This window comes from Gadus macrocephalus, chromosome 9, assembly GCF_031168955.1.
Source record: "Gadus macrocephalus chromosome 9, ASM3116895v1".
In the NCBI taxonomy this organism is placed as follows: domain Eukaryota; kingdom Metazoa; phylum Chordata; class Actinopteri; order Gadiformes; family Gadidae; genus Gadus; species Gadus macrocephalus.
The window spans coordinates 22,575,149-22,602,218 of NC_082390.1; the positions used below are offsets into that span (position 1 = coordinate 22,575,149).

Consider the following 27,070-nt stretch of genomic DNA (forward strand, 5'->3'; position numbering starts at 1 on the left):
AATTGAGAATGCGGAATAGTTCTCTGGGAACGTAATTTTGATGAGATAGGGTTGCTCTGTCAGTTGTCACAAACAAAGCGGACGGACGTGGTCTCTTTAGCAACGACCTCAGCTACCCAACACTGATCAAAAAAATTATTGTTTCTCTCAATCAAAGCACAAAACAGGACAACTGATGTCCATAGCCTTAACCCATACAAGTTGTGTAATTAACATGGACACGTTGGTGTAGTTGTGTTGAGTAATGTCACAGATTTCACTGTAAAATCGCTGTTAATGTGCAGCCATCGGGTCTTCCGTTAGCCAATGCGATGAATGCTCATAGATTCATATATTGCCGTGGAGGGATTACATTGTAACGAGTTGAAAACCCCATGCGTCGAAAAAAGAAGCACAAGGGTACCTTTTTACGTCAGAAGCTGAAGCCAAAGTCACTGACCGTTCGTCAAAAATCGACGCGCTCGGAGTGAGAATTTGTTGATCCTGTGCAGCCCTCCCCACCTTCTGAAGTCGAAAATAATCTCCCGATTGAAAATGCGTTTTCCACTGTGGGCAGCTTTACTACAATCTGGTGTGAGACTGGGTTCATGGGACGTGGTTAGTTTCAGTTTTTGAGGGGGTCTCCTCAAAAATCAGATGAATCGGATTGTTGTTTGACGAATCTTGCACAGCAAAAATAATCTCCAGATTGAAATGTATTGGTTTAATATTGAATTAATTAAATATTAAAATATATATTATATATAATTAAATGTAAGATTATTTAGTTATAATATTATAAGTAGACCATGTAGCTATAAACGTTATAACAAGATCTGTATGTGACCATTGACAATCCACTTCAACTAACACGGTTTACTTTTTCTATGGGGAATGTGGTTCAGGTATATAGACGGACAAGATTGTAATATTTATAATATAAAAAAACAGCCTATACGTAGGCCTACAGCCTATCATACATTTGACATATAGGTTAGACTATATGTATAAGTTTACAGGCCGAATTCGGTTAAAATGTAGCCTCTGCTGGCCCACAACTAGATCGTCTCATTGTCTCGTTATACGCTTTATAAGTTCATTATATTTAAATTATTATAAACATGTAGCCTTTATATTTTTGGCGTTATCATTACATCCTTTCTTGTTACATCAATATCAATTATTGTTATAACGCGATCTGTATCTGACCATTGACCATCCTCTCGGAAATTCATATTGACGATTTGGCACTATATCACTATTCTCGCCCACCCATCTCGAATTTAATCGAACAGTTTCGTTGCTTCGAGGAGGTCTGGTGGTCTCCGTATATAATAAATAAATAAATAAATCTATATAAAAATGTATGTATATATATCCAGTGTTGCGGTAGTTACTCAAAAAAAGTAATTTGTTACTTATTACTAGTTACTTCTGTAAATTGTAATGAGATTACTTTACTAGTTACTGCATTTATAAAGTAACTTCACTACTTATTACTTTACTTTTCCCGTTTCTTAATTTACTGTGTAGATGAATTTACAAACATCATAGCTCTATCATCACCTTGTCTCTATTGCATACATGTATACAAAATGGCATACAAAACCATAGGAAACAACAATAAATCCACAACCAACAGGATAAAGGAGGCTGTGGTGTTCAATCAGTAGCAACAAGTTTCAAAACACAGCCTTTGGGAAACATGAGAAAAGAACCAGCTTGTTATTAGATTCATGGTCAATAAGAATATAAAAATAAAGGTCACTTTATCCCTTAAAATTAAAACAAATGAACTTAACAGAAATGCAATTAATTAAATCAACAGAAAATTCCTGTCATCCCAAAAGCCCATAGTGATCGATTTAAGTTACCGTAAATCGATCACTATGATAGGCTAACGTGCCGAGGAAAGAATCCTATGGCACACAAACCTATAAAAGGTTTGCGTGGCATTTTACCCGACTCTGCATTTAAACGAGCAGACTTAAACAGATCATAACTATACACAGGCAAACACGGCTTGGGTAACGCAGGAAAGCGCGTTACTATAGTCTAGTAAAGTTGTGTAGTTACCGATATTTTAAATGTAACGCGTTACTTTACTTCGTTACCCATAAAAGTAATATCGTTACTGTAGCTCGTTACTTTTTAACGCGTTACTTTTTAATGCGTTACCCCCAACACTGTATATATCTATATATATATACAGATATATATAGCTATTTATATTTAATATATACAGAGACCACCAGACCTTCGGTGACTAGTGGGGTCCGAGCAAAATGAAAAGTCAAGAACACACTAATGGAAGATATATAAATATGACATATAATTATGAAGGAAAGATGTTGAAGAAGATGTTCCATTGAATGACTGTGCCTCGGCTTTCAAGTGAGCTGCAAAGCAATGGCCGAATTTCATATTCAGCTTGTTCATGATGTTAGGATTGAGATTCAAACTCTCAACCTAAGGATCACCAGTACAAGGCATTATCCCATTGAGCCACTAATAAACCTGAACTTTCCTATTTTCCTAAACCTAAAATTTCTATTGATAAGCATAGAACATCCAGAAAACTCCAAGCACACGTTTTTCAAGTGAACTAAGGGCTTTCTAAAAAGCAAATACCTGAAAAATCTTTGAAATTCTGGGGAAATTAAACATTTGTAGTCAAGAACACTAATGGAAGAAATATAAATATGTTTAGTTAAACATATCAGTTAATTATAAATGAAAAATGGTTGATGAAGAAGGTCCCCTTAAGGCCATACTGTGTCTTGGCAGTCAGATTCTTGGAAACTAATGAGCCGGAATTTTGATTGTCTGATGAATTTCAGTTGCTGTTCAATGTTGTGTTTCTTAAATGAGTGGCAACGACAGATTGTCATGTTCAGCATGTTCATAATGCTTTGACTCAGGACTCAGCCAAAGGATCACCCGTACACGGCATTATCCCGTTGAGCCAATGACATTCCTGACCTGCATGAAGCCTCATTCACATGGTGAAAATGTCGATTAATAAGCACACAACATCAAGAAAACTCCAAGCACACATTTCAAAAGAGAATTAAGGGCTTTCTTAAAAGTGTACAGATCTGAAAATGTGCACTGTTAATGGTATCCCCCTAATGATAGCCGTGTTGTAGTTATACAGTAACAAAATGGTCATGTAGGCAAAATGGGTTGAGACTGTGGACGTTTGGCTTTTCTATGAAATTGTGGGAAAAGTAAATATTTTTAGAGCAGAAGACCAGGGTGAAAAAGATGCATCTGATTTTAGAGATTGATATGATGAAAGAATTTTGAGTCCAGGTCAATCTCGTAAGGAGAAATAAGGCTAGTTCATAATTTTTTAAATAGCGCCACTTTTGGGTGCAGTACCACAAATTTGGGTTTATTAGTATTGGGGGGTATTGGTATCCACCTAATAATAGTAGGGCTGCAGCTATCGAATATTTTAGTGATCGATTATTCTACCGATTATTCCATCGATTAATCGAGTAATCGGATAAAACATACTGTTGTGTGTGAAAGACTGACACGCACACGTGTTGTTTCAGAACGTATTCACTGCATTTCTTTACTTCAGTCTCATGTGTCGATCAACACTTCCTTGTTTTACAATGCCCGCGCATTACACGTCACGTCGCATCCCATAATAATCACACAGTCTCTTAAAGGAACCGTAACCACTATTTAGTAACATACAGCAAACCCATGTATCACAGTGTGACCATGTTATTAGAACATAACATTATTAGAACATAACATTTTCCTCCCCCCACGAAAAAGCAAACAGCATACCACCCCAACTAACAACCAACCCAAACATACGTCAAGAAAACTGAACATCTAATCAACATATCAAAATGTACTAGGCAAGAATCTGTGAAGACAACCGCTAGACTAAACATGGTAATTCGTGACATAGTCCTGCAAGGCAACAGGCCGAGCCCTGGCCCGCACCGGCCTCGGGTCCGGCACCACAACCTCCTGGCGTGGTGCTGTGGGGGGTGCAACCAGGGCCGGGGGTGGGCCCGGATCAGTGGCCATGTTGCAGGGGAATGGTGACTGGGCTCGTGCCGTGGCCAAGTGCTCAGAGAGGGGTGCCGGGACTTTCCTCAGCCTCCTAGCATGCCACCGTGATCCGTCGTCGAGCAGAAATGTGGCGGGGCCAAGAAGGCGACTGATCTGTCTGGGTTGGGACCAGAACGAGGCCAACTTGTTGTGTCGCTGCGGCCGTCGAGCCCTGACCCAGTCTGAGACCTGAAGGGACGGTGGCCTCGCCCTGCACTTCTTGTCCACCCATTCCTTCGTCTTCTGCTGCCGTGCAGCAACAGTCTCTCGGATTCGGGCCAGGGAGGGCATGGGAAAGTCACTATTTGGTGCTCGGAGCCTGTGTAATGGCAGTCCCAATTCTCGTCCGAGCATCAGAAACGCTGGTGACACAAGCGTGGTGGAGTGATGGCTTGCTCTGTAGTGCAGCAAGGTCTGGTTGAGTGCCTCCTCGAATGCACAGCCTTGGGCCAGGTGTGCACGAATCCCGTTCTTCAGTGTTGCATTAAAACGCTCTACTCCACCGTTGGCCTGTGGGTGGTAAAAAGCGGTTCGGATGTGCTTGACACTCCTGCTGGCAAGAAAGTCAGAGAACTCCGCAGATGTCATCTGCGGGCCATTATCTGTTGTTATGGCCCGAGGCACGCCCCAGCGGGCAAAGAAGCCATCCAGTATCCGAACCATGACGTGCGACGTCACCGTCCCCACTGGCACAACCTCCGGCCACTTAGAGTGGAGGTCGTAAACGACCACCAGGAAGCGCTGGTGGTGGGGAACACCACGGCCATGGATTTCCCCACAGATGTCCAGCTGTACATGTTCCCAGGGACGTGAAGGCCAGGGGAGCGGTTGCAGGGGAGGGGTTGAAGGGGGTCCGGTTATCCCACTGAGGAGGCACGCTGAGCAGTCCAGGACCAGATGTTCAATATCGCGGTCGATGGCTGGCCACCACACCAACTCACGGCACCGCTGCTTGAGTTTCACGATTCCCAAGTGACCCTCATGTGCCATTGACAGGACACGTGCACGCAAAGTGTTTGGGACGACGGTGCAGAGCCCCCTCGAGACACACGTGTCTGCCCAGCAGGAGAGCTCATCTTTCACCCGAGCAAACGGTTTCAACTCTTCCGGGATGTGGGACGGCCAGCCGTTTCTGATGTAGGTGCACAGCTTGGATAGTATCGGGTCTCGTCCTGATTCAGTGTTCAGTTCCTCCAGTGTGACTACTGGCTGCAATGGTGCATAGAGCGCTTGGATGAGAGCTGGTTCTTCATCGTGTGATGGTACAGAAGGGTTTGGGGCTGCGATGGAGCGAGAAAGGAGATCTGCCACCACGTTTTCCCTGCCCGGCGTGAAGATGAGGTCATAGTGGTACTGGCGGAGGCGTTCCGCCCAGCGATGGAGTCGGAGGGGCTTGTGTCCCGAACCTGACGTGGAGAGCACCGTTGTGAGGGCCTGGTGGTCCGTCCTGATGGTGAAATGACGGCCATAGACATACATGTGCCACCTCTCGCACGCCCACACACAGGCCAATGCTTCACGTTCACCCACGGAGTACCGCTGCTCAGTGGGTGTCAGGGCCCGAGATGCGAAGGCGATTGGCCTCTCCGTGCCGTCATGAAGCTGCGACAGGACAGCTCCAACTGCAGCAGTGGAGGCGTCGCAGGTGATGAAGGTTGGGCTCGAGAGGCTGAAATGGGCGAGGACAGGAGGTGAGGTTAATTGTTTTTTCAGCATGAAAAATGACTCAGAGCACTGTGGTGACCAAGCCCACGGCTCCTCCTTCTTCAGGAGCTGGCGGAGGGGTGCTGTCGTTTGTGAGTAGTTGGGCAGGAAACGCAAATAATAAGCCGTCATTCCTAGGAACGATGCAACCTGTGTGATGGAGGTTGGTTCAGGGATGCGTTGTATTGCGTCAACGTTGGAGGAGAGAGGTGCAATGCCATCAGCTGAGAGGCGGAATCCAATAAAGTCCACAGTCGGTACTGAGAAGAGACATTTCTCCCCGTTCAATGTCAGGTGATGTTTGGTGAGGGCCACAAACACTCTGTGTAAGCGGGCATCGTGGGTGGCTTGGTCTGGCCCATGCACCACAATGTCGTCCAGGTAAACTGCTGTCCCCGGGACCCCAGCGAGAATTGTAGACATGACCTTTTGGAAGCAGCTGGGGGCAGAGCTAAGACCAAACGGCATGCGTGTGTACCTGAACACCCCAGCGTGTGTCACAAATGCTGTCAGGTCCCGGCTGGCCGGGTGAAGGGGAACTTGCAGGTAGCCCTGGTGTAAATCCAACTTTGTGAAGACCGTTGATCCATGGAAAAGAGAGGTGAGCTCCTCAGCTGTAGGTAAAGGATATTTGTCTGGAATGACAGCTTTGTTGACCTGTCGCAGATCCACACAGACCCGGAGGCCCCCTGACTTTTTCTGTGCGACCACCAGGTTTGAGATCCAAGGTGCTGCATTTATTGGCTCGATGATGCCCTCTTCTAGCAGGGAGGTGAGCTCTGCAGTGACGCCCTCCCGGAAGGTGAGTGGCAGGCGCCTGAGGGGCTGCATAACTGGTGTCACGGCAGGGTCAACCAGGGGCCGATGAGTGAATGCTGTCAAGCGGCCCAGGCCGTCGAACAGCGCTGGCCACTGCTGGTGCATCGTTGGGAAGACCTGCATTATAGCTCTTCCACTATTCCATCAGAGAGAAACCCAGTGCAATGAAGAGATCGAGGCCAAGAAGGTTGGTTCCCCGCTGTGCCACATGAAAAGGGAAGGAGGGAAGGTGTATCGTACCATAGCGGACAGGCAGGTCAATTGTGCCCACAATCTCAATGGCAGAATTTGCATATCCCCGCAAGCTTGTGGATGGGGGTCCCAGTGGCATGCGGGAAAATAATTTCCTGTATGTGGCCAAATTGAGGAGCGACGCTGCAGCCGCAGTGTCCAGGATGAGTGGCACGCTTACCTCCCCCAGCCGCACTGTGCAAGTTTTGAATGATACTCGTGTAGAACGGATATTACTAATTTCTGTGGATCCGGAAGTGGACTGAGGAAGCCTGTGCTGCCGTGCTTCATTGGTTGGAGCTGAACGACAGACTTTAGCAAAGTGGTTTAATCTAGAACAGTTTCTGCAAACCTGTCCACGGGCAGGGCACTGTGATGCTCTTGTAGCATGAGAACTGGATCCACAGTTGCCGCAATTGCGTCTGGAGCCCACAGTGGGGCGCTGTCTATTCATTTGTTGCACAGGCAGGCTGTCACCGCTATCAGTGGACGGGAAAAACTGTGACGTTTCTGCGCGCTGCAGCTGTTGCGCTAACGCTGTGTGGTGAGCAGGGCTGGTCAGCAGAGTAGAGCATTCCAGAGCACATTCCACTTGCAACGCTATTTTGATTGCATCAGTCAGTGTCAAATCATCAGGTTCCATAAGCAGTTTTTCCCGTGTCTTGTCACATGACGTGCCTTCTATCAGCTGGTCTCTGATCATTTGGTCATGCAATGCTCCATACTCACAGGCTCGTGCCAGCTCACGTAGGTCAGCTACAAAAGTCTGTATGGACTCGCCGGGTCGTTGGTGGCGCTTCCTGAGTCTGTACCGCCGTATCAGGACACGTTGTTTCCCAGAGAAATGGTCCGTCAGCAGCTTGACTGTATCCTCGAAAGCTGTTGCTGAGCCGAGCGCTCCAAGAACACGCTGGCCCTCGGTACCGAGGCAGTGGACGAGGATAGCGGTCTTTCGCTTGTCGGGAAGCTCGTCGTCAGAGAATCCGAGCGCATCAACATAGGCATTAAAACCGGTCAGCCACCGTGTCCATGGCACTGCGGGTTCCCCGGGTACCGCGAGAAACACTTCGGGTGGGGGAAGGCTAAATCCAGCCATCCTTGTCGCCAAATGTTGTGTGTGAAAGACTGACATGCACACGTGTTGTTTCAGAACGTACACTGCATTTCTTTACTTCAGTCTCATGTGTCGATCAACACTTCCTTGTTTTACAATGCCCGCGCATTACACGTCACGTCGCATCCCATAATAATCACACAGTCTCTTAAAGGAACCGTAACCACTATTTAGTAACATACAGCAAACCCATGTATCACAGTGTGACCATGTTATTAGAACATAACATTATTAGAACATAACACCTACATTGCTTAATTGAAAAGTAATTATAAATAAACATGAGAAAATAACACATGTCAATTAATAATGAACAACCAATTTGTTTCCTTTTTTTGAAAAATCAACATTTTTTATTTAAAAAATGCATGGAGAAAATCCATATTTTCTACCAAAAGTACCAATTTACTACTTATTTTTTACTGCCGAGTAGAATGGGTGTTTTCTGTTGAGATGCTGCAGCATGGAAGTCGTGCTGCTGTGGTACGCCAGCTCGGTCTTGCAGTGGACACACACCACGGGGTTCTCATTAGTGTTCAACGTGAAATGATCCCAAACCTTGGACATTCGCTGTCGCTTGCTCCTGCCCGTTTGGCTCTCCTCACTATTTTCGCTCATGTCTTCCATTTTAGCAAGTGCTAATGTTAGCCCCTAAACAAGTCAAAACATGCCGCGTCTGTCCGTTCTGTGGGTGGCGTATGCGCCGGTTGTGTCACACTAAAAATGGTCCGTGCGGAAAACTGTGACCTCAGCTGTAAAATTAAATAAACTATGACTCGAGGCAAGAAAAATTCATCGTTAATTTTTTGTAATCGAATTATTCGAATCAATCGATGAATCGTTTTTATTGGCCAATGTTTCTCAAATGGAACTAAGTAAAACAAATTCTGTTCGATGATTTTTGTGAGGCTTGGTCTAAAGATTCTATGTGGCGATTTTGGTGAATTTTTTATTATTTTTGTAGCCTGTGAATCGTGTATCATGTTTAGCTTTAATATGAAATTGTGGGAAAAGTATATATATTTAGGGCATAAAACCCGGGGTTTAATAAATGCGTCTGATTCTAGAGATTAATATTCTGAAAGTCCAGGTCAATCTGGTGAGGAGAAATAAGCCTAATTCATGATTTTTTACGCCACCTTTTTTAGCGCCACCTTGTGTTGCAGTACCACAAATTTGGGTTTATGGGTAGAGGGGGTTATTGGTAACCATACCTGAAAATGTCAAGAGTTTTCAATTTACGGTATAGGCTGCAGTATGACTTTTACAGAATTTGAGAAAAAAAGATGTTACAGAAACAATAGGGGCCAAGCAGCTTCGCTGCTCGGACCCCTAAATATATTGGCCTATATATTAATAAATATGTATGTGTATATATTAGTGCTGTCAATAGATTAAAAAATTAACTAAGTAATCACACATTTTTCTGTTATTAATCTAGATTAATGTAGGTTAATGAATCAATAAATTATTCTTGATTAATCTTATTTTTATACTTAAGACCGAAGCTTGTAACAGATATTTACTTGAGTAAAATCATGTAATTAATGTAGAATCAACACAAAGAAAGTATCAGGGCTCTCAAGTCTCACGCATTCAGCGTGAGACACAATTCAACCCATGCACACACTCACACGCCACACTTCGTATTTCTCACGCAGAGAAAATACCAGGATAGCGCCCACCAACTTGCGCCACTATTTAACAGTGGAAGGGTAGGAATCAAATGGGTTCCCCGTACGTAGGGTGACCAGCAGTGTTGGGAGTAACGGCGTTTAAGTATAACGGCGTTACTAACGGAGTTCTTTTTCAGTAACGGAGTAATCTAATTAATTACTTTTGTCATCGTTACAACGCCGTTATCGTTACTGATAATGTAAAGTGGCGCGTTACTACAATTTGGTTGAATGAAGCGTGCGGTGTCATATTACACCCCAACTGCGTGGAGAGAGCAGGGCGTGGGGATGATGACACCGTTGCAAACGCGATGATGATTGGCTGGGTGGGCGCGCGGATGCCCTGCTCACGCTGTCTCACTGCATGCTCTGACTACAGCTCAAGACAGCGACAATGGCGACGAGCCAGGGAAATTCAAAAGTAGCGTTCAATAACTGGAAGTACCGGCACTACTTCTCACTCTTGGAAATTAAAGGCAAAAATGTCTATGTATCATGCACGCTATGCCCAGGGAAAAAAACTTTATCCACGTCTGCCACAAGTAATTCAAATCTAATAAAGCACCTTACATCAACCCATGCGAATATGACACTTGTTGCTGCTGCAGCTGCTAACCCAACCCCAAGCCCAAATGCAGCTAGCGTGAGCTCCAGAGAAGGAAACGGAGACACTCTTAAACAAACAACCCTCGATTTTTCGGGTCAGCATCAGCAACAGGTGACCAAGGCCGAGCTGAACACACTGATTGCAGGGTATGTTGTTGGAACAACCCGGTCTCACGAAAAGTCGTGACACTGTCACGTTATTTAATCTATTGAAACGTGTTCAGGATCACGTATTTTCCAAATTTTCGTGTTTTAAAGCACAAATTTCAAACCCATGTATTTCAATTGGAAGTATTTGTCGTGTCACCAGCACGACTTCCAAACTAAGGTTCTGTGCGGGAGCGTTCTCCCTAGTGTCCCTTAAGGAGCTCCGTACAGTACATTTATTGTTAAAAATTGTGAACAATATGACAGCTTTAGGCCACCCGTTTCTACTTTCACCTTTGATTCTGAGAAATTGTGACAATTCACGGATATAGGCTATTAAATGTGGGTGCGCTGCTCAGGCAAAGCGCAAAAGAAAAAAGGGTAGCTGCTTAATCTTAATCTGAATTGTATGTCTTGATGTTTTGATCTAGCCATAGATCTATTGTCTTGTTTTTGGCTATGTGAATGGAAGTCCGCGTCGATGCCTCGCAAGTCCAGTGTCGCGAGCGGACGTGACATCTAGAAGTCATACCGTATAATAATGGGTTATCATTAATATTGATGCGTAGGGGTTGATTATAACTCTTGTTTATTGTTTATACCACAGTCTGGGGGAATACTCGTATTCTGATTGGCTGCAGGGTGTGTATTATCTCCTGATATAGGCTACAGACACCTGCTAAGTAGTTCCAGTCAGTGTTTAGATTCTCTGCCCGAGCGTTTTTACTTTTATTTTATCATTATCATAAATTAGCCTAATCTGAGGAGAAATCTATGCCATAAACAGAAATATTATGGGTCTTTATTACACGGGTCTTCTCAATGCCGTGGAACGCTCCGTTCACTTGCATGGGTCCGGGGATATCTCGGGATTGGTTTCTTTATTAATCGAATGGGAAATGCAATAGGTCTATTTTAGGACCGAATCACCGTTGAACTTAATAACATTTCTAGCGAGAAATATACTTTTTACTTGCATAATCTTTAGTCAGTGATTACGTCTGATCTTTAGTTTTATAGTTATTAGGAAGATTTTATCGGCTCGCTCGCATGTTTCAATGACGTCAGGTTGCTAAGGACGCTGCTTTCGCTAAACTAGCACACACACACACACACACACACACACACACACACACACACACACACACACACACACACACACACACACACACACACACACACACACACACACACACACACAATGCATTTCGCAGCAGATATTCCCTCAATTATTATTACTTTCAAAACGTTGGCCAAGGTGGAATATCCTTTTTATTTGGGCTGCTTCTAGGACATTTTGGGTGGATTTTGAACGTTATGTGGGCGGGACGTTTTTTGCAGGACCTGGCAACCCTGTGCTGTTGCCCGGGGTGCTGAAATGCTCCGGAACAGATCTGGATCCACTATGGCCAAAAGACTTGTATGCCCCCCCCCCCCCTCTTAAATAAATTCTATGGCAGAATAAAGAATAAATTCATGCATTATCATTCAACTTGAACATGTGTTTTTACAGTATAGCGTGGTGGAGGGCTGACGTATGTTGCCCAACCCGGAAGTGAGCGTCGCCCTGGTTTCCCTTGACAAAAAGCCAACGGGTTTTTCCATTGGATTTTGGATTATTGCAGAAAAATTAGCATCTTTGAAGCACCTCCTCAAAAACCGAAAATAAATAAATAAATAAAAAGATCTGTGCTCCAAAGAACGAAATGTAAACCAATGCATTCTGAATAATAATAATAATAATACATTTAATTTAGAGGCGCCTTTCAAGACACCCAAGGTCACTTTACAGAGCATATAGTCATCATTCAAAACTATGTAAAACAGACTAGGAATAAAAGAAAAACAGAGGTTAAACATGAAGAATAATAATAATTAATAACACTCAAAGACGCCTACAGTGAAGGGGGGACCTCACTAACCACCACCAATGAGTAGCACCCACTTGGGTGATGAATGGGAGTGTTTCTCCGATTTTTCCATGCTACACAGAACGAAATGTAAACCCATGCAAATAAAGACTTCATGTTCATAATCATTTAAATATCATTAATCTCCTGAGTGTGTCGAGTGGTATTCTATTTTTTTCAACGGGGCTGCATCCAGTCACTTGACCGTCATGGTTGCTATGGTGGTTGCTATCGACCGCCCCCTCTAATCCTTACATGGTTCTAAAAACCACGCGGCAAAGGAGCTGCCGTCCATTGTGTTGTTTTTGTCTTAAACTAGGGTCAGATGGTTAAAAAATAGACAGATATTCCAAGGTATCCTTAAAAGGCAGCTTGGATGTTTTTATTTTGTGCAGTTTAGACTTCTTCTATAACCTATTTTTGAAAGCAAAACACCAAGCTCATTGATTTAACGAGGCAGGGTTATTTGAAACAATTTATTGAATAAATATTTATGAGAGGTCATTCCTTCTCCTGAGTTTGCTTCCTATTTATGTCTAGTGTACACCCCTACTGTCAACAAGCAACAAGCATCATTTTACATGGTACATATGGTCTAGGACATGATCTCGGTGTGGCAAGAGGGCAAGCTTGATCTCATTGGACTCAGCTTAACGCGTAGATGCTAAATAACATGTAATTTGTCAAGAATCTCCATCGGGAAGCAAATATATAGCTGGTCATTATTGATAAAGGCCCCCAAAATCGACAGCTAATTACTACCCCGAAACATATTCAAATATGATCATGTGTGGCACTGTTGCAATCGCCTCGAAACGTAGATGACAAAGGACACCTTGTTTGCCCCCTTACCCCTCCGGGAAAATATTTTCATACTTCTAATGGATTGATTCATATTTTAAGGTTCTCGGAGTGAGACTTTAGGCGGCTGCAGCAGAAGTGTTGAGACGAAAGATGATATCAAGACATTTATAGAATATTCCGATTCACATTATGATTCTTCGTCATAACTATCCGACCAAACATCCTTCACATTCACTGAGCGAAGATTATGAAAGTCCAGGCCCCCACTTCCTGCACTCGGGTTCCGACTGGGCCAAGTTTCGGGCAGGAAGGGCCCTCCGGGTCCGACCGTGCCAAGTTTCGGTGCGGGGGTCCCAGTTAGGCCCTAGAATAAGGTATTCAAATTTCAGGGTGGTACGACCTTCCTATCTCAAAAACTGTTTTTCCACCACATTCTGGACCATTAGGTCTTGCAGGCAACACTTCTGAGGGGCTTTGTCCAAATGACAGTCCATTTGGGAAAACTTTTTTTCTCTAAGGGCTACAATTCCAAATCTCGGATATGTCGTTCTCCCGGCCCCGGGAAATGTGTGTGAACATTTCAGTATCCCTAGCTATCTCGAAAAGGCCGGAAAAGGGGCGTGACCTCCATCAGTACAGTAAATGTACATAAGACAGAGGTTAGTTTCTAGTCCCCATTTTTTGTGGGATGGATGTGTACATTTGTGGCTTAAGGTGCGTAGACACATCTGGCCTGTGGCAACGTTTTTGAAGTCTGGGGTCAAAAGGTCAAAAGGAGCCGGCACCACGCCGCTTATGAGGTAACAAAAAGTTCATGTGTATTCCTCTCATAACTTTTTGTCATTATTAAAGAGAGGCCTGATTCTCCGATATGCAGGTTGGATGGCTACGGTGTAGGTCTGGGAAGAACTTCAGGCCAAAATCTTGCAAGCGAGCCGCTGGGTGGGTACAACAAGATGGAGCACTTGCTGAGTCATTTCCTGTAAGCCACAGGTTGAAGCGTATATGCGTCCTTTGAGACCCCCTTTGATATATAAGAGACCCCAAGGCTTACTTATATGTTGTCGACTCAGTCACCTATTGCATCACTTCCTTTAGGGCTTCGGCCTCCTAATTGATCATTGTAGTATAATTGAATGCCCTCTTTCATATATATGATACCTCCACCACCGGGACGTGGCAGCAATTCTCCAAATCCATATGGGGAGGGGGGGGGGGGGGGGGGGGGGGGGGTGATGCTTGTTGACAGTAGGGGTGTACACTAGACATAAATAGGAAGCAAACTCAGGAGAAGGAATGACCTCTCATAAATATTTATTCAATAAATTGTTTCAAATAACCCTGCCTCGTTAAATCAATGAGCTTGGTGTTTTGCTTTCAAAAATAGGTTATAGAAGAAGTCTAAACTGCACAAAATAAAAACATCCAAGCTGCCTTTTAAGGATACCTTGGAATATCTGTCTATTTTTTAACCATCTGACCCTAGTTTACGACAAAAACAACACAATGGACGGCAGCTCCTTTGCCGCGTGGTTTTTAGAACCATGTAAGGATTAGAGGGGGCGGTCGATAGCAACCACCATAGCAACCATGACGGTCAAGTGACTGGATGCAGCCCCGTTGAAAAAAATAGAATACCACTCGACACACTCAGGAGATTAATGATATTTAAATGATTATGAACATGAAGTCTTTATTTGCATGGGTTTACATTTCGTTCTGTGTAGCATGGAAAAATCGGAGAAACACTCCCATTCATCACCCAAGTGGGTGCTACTCATTGGTGGTGGTTAGTGAGGTCCCCCCTTCACTGTAGGCGTCTTTGAGTGTTATTAATTATTATTGTTCTTCATGTTTAACCTCTGTTTTTCTTTTATTCCTAGTCTGTTTTACATAGTTTTGAATGATGACTATATGCTCTGTAAAGTGACCTTGGGTGTCTTGAAAGGCGCCTCTAAATTAAATGTATTATTATTATTATTCAGAATACATTGGTTTACATTTCGTTCTTTGGAGCACAGATCTTTTTATTTATTTATTTATTTTCAGTTTTTGAGGAGGTGCTTCAAAGATGCTAATTTTTCTGCAATAATCCAAAATCCAATGGAAAAACCCGTTGGCTTTTTGTCAAGGGAAACCAGGGCGACGCTCACTTCCGGGTTGGGCAACATACGTCAGCCCTCCACAACGCTATACTGTAAAAACACATGTTCAAGTTGAATGATAATGCATGAATTTATTCTTTATTCTGCCATAGAATTTATTTAAGGGGGGGGGGGGGGGGGCATACAAGTCTTTTGGCCATAGTGGATCCAGATCTGTTCCGGAGCATTTCAGCACCCCGGGCAACAGCGCAGGGTTGCTAGGTCCTGCAAAAAACGTCCCGCCCACATACCGTTCAAAATCCACCCAAAATGTCCTAGAAGCAGCCCAAATAAAAAGGATATTCCACCTTGGCCAACGTTTTGAAAGTAATAATAATTGAGGGAATATCTGCAGCGAAATGCATTGTGTGTGTGTGTGTGTGTGTGTGTGTGTGTGTGTGTGTGTGTGTGTGTGTGTGTGTGTGTGTGTGTGTGTGTGTGTGTGTGTGTGTGTGTGTGTGTGTGTGTGTGTGTGTGTGTGCGCTAGTTTAGCGAAAGCAGCGTCCTTAGCAACCTGACGTCATTGAAACATGCGAGCGAGCCGATAAAATCTTCCTAATAACTATAGGCAAGTTTACGCGCCGAACCCTGGGCGGCGCCATTACCCTCCACAAATGCATTTAATTTCCGCCGGAAGTTGTTTGCGCTGTCTTGCGCAGCGGTTGCCAATGTAAACAGACGCTTTGACAGCCCACTGTCAGATCGATATCGTAAGCTAATAATGTCCATACAATGGCAACACAGTTTAAAGGATCTTACTGGAGATGGCATTACTATCCCCCACCCGAATTCAGTGCAGAACTGGGTGGATAACATGGCGACGTGGCCCAACATAACGTACAGCAAGATTTGCGCCTATTTCGTGGACTCCATAGCAACGGATGGGAAAGCGATGGACAGTCTGAAAGCCTCCGAGGCTTATCAATATTTGCATAGCGACAAAGTCGGTTGTGTCATGTCATACAAACATGATCGTTTTGTTTATTTGAAAGCAAATGTAGAGCCTAGTCAATGTTTGAATAGCGCGTGGCATAATGCTTGGGTGCTGGTAACTGAAGCTGGAGAAGTCAAAACGGCGGGATGCACGTGTGTCGCTGGACCAGGGAGATCTTGTTCCCATGCAGCTGCGATCCTGTGGAAGGTAACTCATTATTTGACCATTGTACTCTAGGCCTATATGTCTTTTTTATTTTCAGCATCCGAACTACATCATAGAGGTTAGAGTGTGCAAGTGTGTGTGTGTGTGTGTGTGTGTGTGTGTGTGTGTGTGTGTGTACCAAGATCATAATAATAACACATTTTCTATTTCTGAAATCCCAGTGCAAACTATATCATATGGCATGTTTGCAGTGAACTCATTATTATAATATCAATGCACTGTTTTTACTATATATCTTTCTAGGTAGAAAATGCTGTGAGACAGGGGAAAACCGGGCTTGCCTGCACAGACGGACAGAACCAGTGGAATGCTGGGTCTAAAAGAAATGCTGGTCAGAGGAAGATGAAGAATGTATGCTTCAAACGACACAATAGGAAGGACCTCTACCAGCTGCCATCAACTGCACAGCCATCCTCTACCACTCCAGAACCAGCACAGGAGGTGAGACTCTTTGGAAAGAGTGGAGGAAGAACGCACTTGCCTCACCAATGGCAGAACTTTTCAATTGCCCTGGGAATAGCCTCCTACAACTCTGCCTTAATGCTGATACCTCCAACATCACCGATCCAATACCATGCCCACACCTCCATCTCCTAACCCATGATAAGCACCACACACCACTGGCTTGTGTAAAATGCAGAACCTTCTACAATCAATACATTGATATGTCCACACCCCAGCTTGAGGAGATTGAGAAGGTTACAAAAGCACAGAGCAAAGAACAGGTCTGGCACGATGCACGGAGAGTGCGAATTACAGCAAGCACGGCTAAAAAGGTGCCCATTCGCTTAACCACGGCGCCTGAGAAGTTTTTGTCAGAGCACTTACATCCATCCTTCCGTGGCAATGCCGCAACTCGTCAAGGAGCGGAGGGGGAGGAACTTGCAAGGGACTATTTGGAAACTCTGGGCAACAGCATCGAAACCAAAGGGTTAGTGGTGTGCAAAAAGGAACCGTGGCTTGCAGCATCACCCGATGGAGTGATAAACAAAGACACTCTTTTAGAAATCAAAACACCTGTGATGGGAGACAAGTCAATTAAAGAATTTTTGGCAACAAAGAGCTGTGAAATCACAACTGTGGCAAATGGCGATAGGGTAGAATACCATATTGCCTACAATGGTCAAAAAGGCTACTACATGCAGGTTCAACTTGGGATGCACTGCACAGGGCTTCAGCACGCCAAGTTGGTCATCTGGAACAAAACTGAGCACCTAGAAATAGAAGTACCCTATGACCAAGGCTTTGTTCAGGAGCAAATCACAAGGCTGCGCACATTCTACTTTTCCCACATGCTCCCAAAAATCGTTGATTATTTTGTCGAGGGAAGGTTACAGTTCTGCAGTAAATATCTCAGCATTTTAAAACTAAAATAAACTGCCTTATGTAGGTGCCCAAGGGTGCCAGCAGATGTCTGTTGTTTACATAATGTAATATGATGAATTTAATGTTGAATATAATACAAAGTTGAAAATAAAGGTTGATGTATTTTCATTTCATTATTGCACTGAACTACGATCATGAGTGCCCCATCTTCTTTAGAGTGTTACAATTTCTTTAAACACAATTCGTTCATAGTAAACTCATACATTAATAACACTGGATGAATTAATTGTTTTGAGGAAATGAAACAAATGGCTTCAACAAGAAAGATCATGTATTTAATCCTAACATGTATTAAAAAGTGAAATACAAAACAAGCCCACACAATAACATCACTATAACAATCATTTACAATATTAACCAATACTAGTATGCACACAGGGACACAAGGCAAGATTCTAACCCTCACGAGGCATTCTGATCAGTGGACTTCTTAGGTTAACTAGGCCAGCACAGATGGTCAAGATGTTGTCCAGTTTACGTGCCATGCTGATGGGAACGGTCTGGGATAAAATCTTAAAGACCTTCAGTCTCTGGATTGCTCTTTCCACATGTATGCGGACATTGGCTACTCGCCTGGTTCGTGTTATCTCCTCATTGGTCAACTGATTGCGCCTGTTGGTGAATGCAGGGATGTTCAAATTGACCTTTCTTTCATTAAGCAGGTCTCGAATGGTGAACCCACGGTCCGCCATGACCTCATCACCAGCCCTTAGATAGTCCAGAAACCCACTGTCCATGGTGATAAACTTATCGCTGCTTCTGCCAGCATATGCGTCAGATATAAACATGATTAGCCCATTAGGGGCCACAGCGACAAGATATTTCACAGTGTTGCGTGATTTATACTGACTGAAAGTGTCACTCCTTGAATCTGGGTTTGTGGCTCTCTGCATGGCACTTTCGGCACAGTCAATGATGCAGGTGGTTCGAGGGTAGTTCCTCTTAAACGGTAAGGGCATGGTGGCACGAATGGTCTCTCTTGGAAGCCAGGGGATCAGGACTTTGAACTGTTCACCCATCACGCCAATCCAGTGACTAATCACAATGCTCGCTATGGATGTAGACACATTGAAACGGTGAGAAATATCTCCTAATATAAGATTTAGTTTTAGCTTCATCAAGGTCATCAGGATTTGGTCAACAACAGGAAGGGTAATTGATGGCTTAGCGATAGGCAACAACGCCGTCACCATGGTGAAAAATTGAACCATGCGCACTCCTGTATACAGCCGAGACCTAGAATCATCAATGACTGTGGTGCTAGTCACAGTAGGATCCTCGCACTGTGTGGCCTTATCTACTTTAACAGACTGTGTTGTTGAAAAGTATGTGTGGTCAGTCAGTGACGGATCCTCCCACTGGGTCTGGGCATCTCGGAATTTTGGTGTGGCAGGCTCAGCCTCACAGGCAGGCTGACACGTTTCGGGAGCATCTAAAAAGGGGAAGAAAACATAAATGGAGCAAAATTAATGCAGGCATAGTAGGGTCCTCTCACTAAAAACATCACAGTCGCATAAATTGTACTACAACATTACACTCTCACACACACACACACACACACACACACACACACACACACACACACAGCACTGTATCTCACAACCCAACGTACGTACAAGCAATGATGTAACGTTAGCTCTACTGTCTATGAACATTAGCCTAGCTATGGTGAACATTTTGTCCCATCTTCAAAACAACCAGCTGTTTTAGCAAAACACCGGTAGCAATGTTAGTGTATGATAACTTCTTCACAGTTAACAGTATTGTCAGTTTCCTAGCTAAAGTTGCTGAACTTACCATCAGATTGAAGTCTACGCTTCTTTGGGCAGGCAGTGGTCCGCCCGGTGACTCGGCTCCTCTTTGGCTGGGTAAAGCGTGTGTATCCCAACCACAACTCTGGAAAGGGATTATTCTTAGTTGGTCTCTTGTCCACAAAATGATGTGAACACACAAAAACGGTGCAGGGTGGATTTTTTAAATTCAATGCCTTCAGCCAGGCCCGTGATTCCGAGTCGGCATCAGGCTTGCGAAAAAACTCAAACAACGGAGGACATAAACATTGTCTCTTCGTGGCAGGTTTGTGGTCAAAACACTCTCTATTTAACCACTCGTTCAGGCGTTTCCTTGAGTTGGTACAGCCAACTACTGCACACGTAGTTCCCGAACCACTTTTCCTCGATACGTTGTCCATCCGTTTTCACACTGTGTCTCTGCGTCGATATCGGAGATACCTAGCAACATAAACCTGAGCCCGCCAGAACGGAAGTGGAAAGCATACACGGGAGGAGTTAAGGAAGTAGAGCGGAAACGGGTCAAAAACTAAACTAAAGATCAGACGTAATCACTGACTAAAGATTATGCAAGTAAAAAGTATATTTCTCGCTAGAAATGTTATTAGAAACAAGTTCAACGGTGATTCGGTCCTAAAATAGACCTATTGCATTTCCCATTCGATTAATAAAGAAACCAATCCCGAGATATCCCCGGACCCATGCAAGTGAACGGAGCGTTCCACGGCATTGAGAAGACCCGTGTAATAAAGACCCATAATATTTCTGTTTATGGCATAGATTTCTCCTCAGATTAGGCTAATTTATGATAATGATAAAATAAAAGTAAAAACGCTCGGGCAGAGAATCTAAACACTGACTGGAACTACTTAGCAGGTGTCTGTAGCCTATATCAGGAGATAATACACACCCTGCAGCCAATCAGAATACGAGTATTTCCCCAGACTGTGGTATAAACAATAAACAAGAGTTATAATCAACCCCTACGCATCAATATTAATGATAACCCATTATTATACGGTATGACTTCTAGATGTCACGTCCGCTCGCGACACTGGACTTGCGAGGCATCGACGCGGACTTCCATTCACATAGCCAAAAACAAGACAATAGATCTATGGCTAGATCAAAACATCAAGACATACAATTCAGATTAAGATTAAGCAGCTACCCTTTTTTCTTTTGCGCTTTGCCTGAGCAGCGCACCTGCATTTAATAGCCTATATCCGTGAATTGTCACAATTTCTCAGAATCAAAGGTGAAAGTAGAAACGGGTGGCCTAAAGCTGTCATATTGTTCACAATTTTTAACAATAAATGTACTGTACGGAGCTCCTTAAGGGACATTAGGGAGAACGCTCCTGCACAGAACCTTAGTTTGGAAGTCGTGCTGGTGACACGACAAATACTTCCAATTGAAATACATGGGTTTGAAATTTGTGCTTTAAAACACGAACATTTTGAAAATACGTGATCCTGAACACGTTTCAATAGATTAAATAACGTGACAGTGTCACGACTTTTCGTGAGACCGGGTTGGTTGGAAACATGCTACCCCTATCCACTGTGGAGTCAAAGTCATTCAGAGCTATTCTTGCTAAAATACCAATACGAGGAGGAGGACAGGGGGTTGCCCCATGCCGAAACACTTTTGCTAAATTCTTCGACAGTGAATACGAAAAAATGAATATTGAGCTCAAAAAGTCATTGGAGGAATTAGAGTACATTTCAACTACAGCAGATATCTGGACTGCCCACAATAAAAGTTACATGGGTGTGACAGCACATTGGATCAATCCAAATAACATGGAAAGAGAGAAAGCAGCTCTTGCCTGCAGATGGTTTAAGGGGCATCATACTCATGACGCCATTGCAGTTGAGCTTGACAATATACACTCAACATATGGGATAACACACAAAATCACAGCAACAGTGACTGATAATGGCTCTAATTTCGTTAAAGCATTTAAGAGGTACCAGCCACTTGAGCGTGATTCTGAAGAAGATGAAGATGAGGTGACATTTACAGACATTAATGATGCTCTACATGCAACTGCTGATGATCCTGATGTTGTGATCACTTTGCCCCCCCACAAGAGATGTGCATCACACACACTAAACTTGATTTCATGCACAGATGTTGACAAATGGCTGCTGTCGCAACCTGCAACAAAGGCTGTTTACAGAAGTGCTACTGCCAAATGTACTGCCCTATGGAACAAGACTAGTCGATCATCTTTGGCTGCTGAAACAGTTGATGAGTTGGTGTCAAAAAAGCTGCTTGTACCTTGTACAACACGATGGAATTCCTTCTATGATGCCCTGGCTCGAATCTGTGGAATATCCATGGCAGACCTTAACACCATCTCCTCCAAATTAGGACTGACAGCGATAACAGAAAGGGAACGCCAGTTTTTAAAGGAGTACTGTACTGCGATGAAGCCCCTTACAGTTGCTTTCGATATACTTCAGGGAGAAGACAACTGTTTTCATGGTACACTCCTACCAACGATGGAGACATTAATGCTGAAGACAGAAGCCCTTAAAGGTGGCCTGCAAATACTGAGGGACCTTCCTGACGCCATAGTCAAAGTAAGAACCCATGAATTGAATACTTTTTATTTATTAAGTGAACATTGCTGTAGTACTCATAATAATAAATACTACTAATTATAATAATAATAACACTGATTTGTGTTGATACATACATTTAATGTGATTATTTTTTATAATTTCAGGCTATCAAAACCAGATTTGCTGATGTCCTGGGAAATGAAGAGGCGATACTTGCTGCCGTAACTCTTCCAAAATTCAAACTTCGCTGGCTGCGGTCACAGGAGTTAAAGGATAAGGCTAAGGCAAGTTTGCTGGCAGAGTGCCGTAAAATTGTCCATGAAGAACCACAGCCAGGTACCAGCAGCACATCTTCACATCACACAGATTCAGCCAAAGAGAGCGATTTCTTTGCTTTTGAGGAGGATGAGGACACCTCTTCAGCAGAAAACCAGGTGGCAGACTATATTAGATCTTCAGAACAAAACTTAAACTCTCTGTGTGGATTTTCTCTCATCAAGAAAATCACTACTTTACAATGCTGCTACTCCATCTAGTGCACCTGTTGAGAGACTGTTCAGCCTGGGCAAACTTGTTTTCTCTCCGAAGAGGAACAGGCTGTCAGACAAAAGATTTGAAAAGCTTCTCCTCCTACGTTACAACCACTGGTTTAATTGTTAGATGAGAGGAGTATTTCAGTATAGATAGATTAATGCATTGATCATTTTCACTGAGAATGAACAACATGTTGAGCTACATTGAGAGTTGGATAGTGCTCTGTTTATTGTGCAATAATATACAGGTACAGAGATTTGCACTATACTTAATGGCCAGATCTTCCTTTGTTACTTTTTACCCAAGTTTACATTTGCGTGTTTTGCACTTGATTGCAAAGTGTGAATAGCTGAATATTATTTATTTTTAACATTTCATTTTGTTACTGTTCTGAATATTTAAGAGTTGGATAGTGTTCTGTTTATTGTGCAATGGTATACAGGTACAGAGAATTGCACTACTTAAAGGTCAAATTTTCGATTGTTTCTTTTTTACCCAAGTTTACTTTTTTGGGTATTTGGTTTTGTACTTGAATGCAAAGTGTGTGAATATTATTTTATTTTCAATATTTTAATTTTGTTACTCTACTGAATATTTAAGAGTTGGATAGTGTTATGTTTATTGTACAATGGTATAAGTTTACATTTGCACTTGAATTTTATTTTCAATATTTATTTTTATATGTTTTAATTCTATGCATCATATGGCAGGCTGCAATCTATTGAGTTCAAATAAATACCAAATGTTCTAAAATACTGTATATAGTGTTTTTATTCTTCAATCAGTTAATATAAACATCTTTGACGTTAAAGATGTTACAGAACGTAACAGCGTTATAAAACATGAAAAATAACGCCACAGTTACTTTGCTGAGTAACTAATTACTCTAACAATGTGGTAACTGAGTTACTAACTCAATTACTTTTTGGGAGAAGTAATTTGTAACTGTAACTAATTACTTTTTAGAAGTAACTTGACCGACATCCTCTTTTGCCCAGACATGCCATCCTCTTTTGCCCAGACAGGCTACTCCCTCCGAGTACCAGTACAAATTCCGTGGGCATATCACGGACAATTTAATTGATTCCGTGAGGCCACCATGTATTTTGAGTTAAGCGCCCGTGGTCGACGTTGAGACGGGGATCTGTGTGTGTGCCACGGAATATGAGTGTCATTAACTTGCATTGGAGCAAATTCCGAGGGCATTTCACAGACAATTTAAGTTATTTCGTTAGGCCACCACGGATTTTGAGTTAAGCGCCCGTGGTCGACTCGGTCGTTGAGACAGGGATCTGTGTGTGTGCCAAAGAATATGAGTGTCATTAACTTCCTTAGGAGCAAAATCCGTGGCCACATCCCGGAAATTGGTGTGTTTCCGTGAGGATTCCACGGATTTTGAGTTAAGCGTTCGTGTTCATTTCACCGATTCCTGTGAGACCAGGTTGTTGCTATGAGTGCTACGGTTCCTTACGTTATTCACATCTTAAAATATAATTAATCATCTTTAATTAACTTATTTTATTCATTTTCTGCCTCACCATGGCCCAGGGCCCATTGAAGATCTTGGCGGTCTCCCTGATCCCAGCGATGGACATCTTGATGAAGTCGTGGTTGTGGTCGTAATGCGACCCAAATACCACCTGGCTGATGATGTTGGAGGCCAGGTTGTGGAACAGCTGCACAGGACTGATGATGGAACCTAGAAAAACAAACAGATCAATGTTTGTGTATAATCCTCACTTTGGGGCGTCAAAGGGTTATACGTGTACAGAGCTACCTTGTTTTCACAAGCTTACTCAGTTTGGATAATAAAACATTGTTTTATTTTGAATATACTGTAAGGTGACTGTGTGTGTCCAGAACAGTGTTCACGGCCAAATAGATACAATTGAACTACAATTGAACTTAACTTCATATTATTAGCATTGGTAGAAGTGGAAGAAATAGTTTTTGTATAGAAGCGTAATGCTTTCATTCTTCTTTATTCTTCAAAAAAAAATATTCTGCTCATGTTTTTGTGAATCAACAACATCATTATCTAATAATTCTGAGAAAAGTTTTATGTAAAAATAAATTCTACCCCGTTTTTCTGAATGAATGAGATTCCTCAGAATCATGAGAGAAGCTCTGCCCTGCATGGATTAGGGTTGCTGCTGCTGATAGCCTGAAATCTCCAAAGGGAATTGCAAGACGGGGTCGATATCAGCTCTCTAAGGAATTAGTTAAAGGGGACATATTTTACTATCAGGTGTGAGTGTGATTAGCCTTACAAGCCTTTTCAAAAATCTGCCTGTTACGTCATTATAGGGGCAGATATTGTATTAGGGCAGCTGCGCTCTTCTCCGCTTCTGATTCTCCTCCACAGGCTGATTGTTCCCGCCGCGGTCTGATTGTGGGCATGGCATCGGGGATATTAGCACACCTGTCCCGATCTCTGGTGGATGATCCCGCACGCATCCCGCTTCCGCGACGGCAACGCCAGGCTGTTTGACGCTGTGCCATGCCAGCACTTTGCGACGTAGGTGTAGAGTTTATTGATATATACTGTCTGCAAGTTGCTGTTAAGCACCAATTTCCCATGTGGGAACATTCTTGCTTTTACTATAATTCATGCGCTGGTGGTTGCCGATGGTTGTTTTCACGTTAATAGTTCAGGTTAGGGCAGCGTATTTAGAGGACCCGGCAGAATTTCCTACCTTTCATTTCTGGTCCGGAGGAAGATAGTTTGTTCCCGCAGAGATAGGTTTAGTTAGGGTTTCCTTTCTGTTTTGTTCTATTTCCTTTCATTGATTTAATAACCATCCCACCATGTGTCTAAAGCAATGCTTAAATAAATTCATTGTTTCCAACGCAGCCCGTTGTCTTCAGCCTATGGGCCCTATTTTGCATCCGGCGCAATTGACTTTCTCACTGGCGCATGTGTCGTTGCTAGTTTGCAACTGGCGCAGAGCGTTCTTTTCCCTCCTGCTCCACGCGTCGGTAAATTAGGGAATGATCTTGCGCCCCAAGGGGCGGTTCGGAGGCGGAGGCGTGTTCTGGCGCAAACTTTCCCTGGTGCTATTTTGTAATTTCAGAAACCACTTGCGCCACAAACCAGGAAATACCTTGTTTAAAGTCAGTTGCGCGTTGTTCAGATGCTATTTTAAGGGCGCATACATAATGTTGCTTGTGCACCTCGCGCATACACTTTGCTTCTCTCATCTACGTCCTAGCCACACATTCTTGGTAAATTATTTGGGAAAGAACAGCTGATACAGTGGTAATAAGTTATACTTTTAAATCAATGCATCTGCAAACACCGTACAGCAAACACATATTTTCTTGACACAGACATCGTGTACATGCCCATAACTTTTAGGATTGATGAGTATTTGATCATGAGAAAACATTGTTTTACCGCGAGTGAGTGTTAAAAAAAATTAATGAATGTGGGCGCGCGTGTGTGTATGTGTAAAATAATTAATGAACGCGGGCACACGTGTGTGTGTGTCCATCTGTTTAAACACACGCAAACTAAACACATAACCCATAATACATAGACGGATTATGACACATCGGGCCCCTGGGCACGTGGACTCCGCAGGCCCCCCCCCCCCCCCCCCCTTCCAACATAAACACACGCACCCAGAATACACACACACACTTATTGGCGATAATAAGTCATTGGCCTATACCTGCAACTCAGCAGGATTTGTAGCACAGGAAAGGCAACCTCACAATAATTATTACAAATAAATGCATCTTCATTTAACCAAAACAGGATAAAAAAAATACATAATTGATGCAATTTTTGGCGATTTGAACGAATTTCGAATGCACCGCTTTCAACCACAAATAAAAACGACTTAAAGCAACTCAATACGAACAGTTCCTTACATTAATTGACAGTAATGCATTTCACCTATGAAATGCATTTTTCGGCTCTGTTCCGTGCAAAATCCTCCACGATATCATCAAACTCCAGTGCATTGGTAAGGTCGCTCTCAATGAGAGAAAGTGCCTTGAGGCGTTTTTGTGACATTTTCGTCCTCAGTTCATTTTTTATCCTGGACAGAAGAGAGAATGCCTGCTCCCCTTCGCAATTACTGACGGGCAGAGTCAGAAAAAGCCGTAGCGCTACATACACATTTGGAAACATAGATTGCAGTCCACAATCAAGTATAATTCGTAGCAGTCCTTTTGGGGTTGCATCATCTCCAGGCTTGTTAAATGATCTGAACTGAATAAATTCATTGCTTCAACGCTCCACTTAGAGTTCGCCGTTGCTCCATGTTTAAATGACAGTGACTTGTTCGTGAATGGTCTCAAATTCAAACTGAAATAGTGCCCCCTAGTGATCTTTTTATCAATTTATTTACTCAGTAGTAATAGGCCTACTATTGTTGTTTTCGCTTGAATTTTTGTATTTCTCTAC

At 43.2% G+C, this 27,070-nt stretch overlaps 2 protein-coding genes and 1 long non-coding RNA gene across 3 annotated transcripts in view; 1 reads left to right on the forward strand and 2 right to left on the reverse strand.

The window, feature by feature from the left end:
- Positions 1-27,070, forward strand: part of LOC132464889 (uncharacterized) — a 147,943-nt gene that overhangs the window by 80,395 nt on the left and 40,478 nt on the right. The gene's annotated exons all lie outside the window — the stretch shown is intronic.
- The window catches only part of LOC132464877 (cytochrome P450 2D15-like), a 43,257-nt gene that overhangs the window by 12,687 nt on the left and 3,500 nt on the right, over positions 1-27,070 (reverse strand). Inside the window, exon 4 of the mRNA XM_060061521.1 lies at positions 24,195-24,355. Within this exon, the coding sequence (XP_059917504.1) occupies positions 24,195-24,355 (161 nt within the window). The remainder of the gene's footprint in view (positions 1-24,194; positions 24,356-27,070) is intronic.
- LOC132464875 (uncharacterized) lies at positions 18,013-20,027 on the reverse strand. Its single transcript, XM_060061519.1, has 2 exons — positions 19,557-20,027; positions 18,013-19,191 (listed from the first exon to the last, which is right to left on the reverse strand). Exons 1-2 carry the CDS (start codon positions 19,948-19,950, stop codon positions 18,155-18,157), a joined length of 1,431 nt encoding a protein of 476 aa, XP_059917502.1. The 5' UTR covers positions 19,951-20,027; the 3' UTR covers positions 18,013-18,154.

Coding starts and splice junctions, on each gene's coding strand:
- LOC132464875 (XM_060061519.1), bottom strand. CDS start 19,950: ATGGACAACGTATCGAGGAAAAGTGGTTCGGGAACTACGTGTGCAGTA. Junction 19,192..19,556: donor GCGTAGACTTCAATCTGATG/GTAAGTTCAGCA, acceptor TCCCCTTTTTAG/ATGCTCCCGAAACGTGTCAG.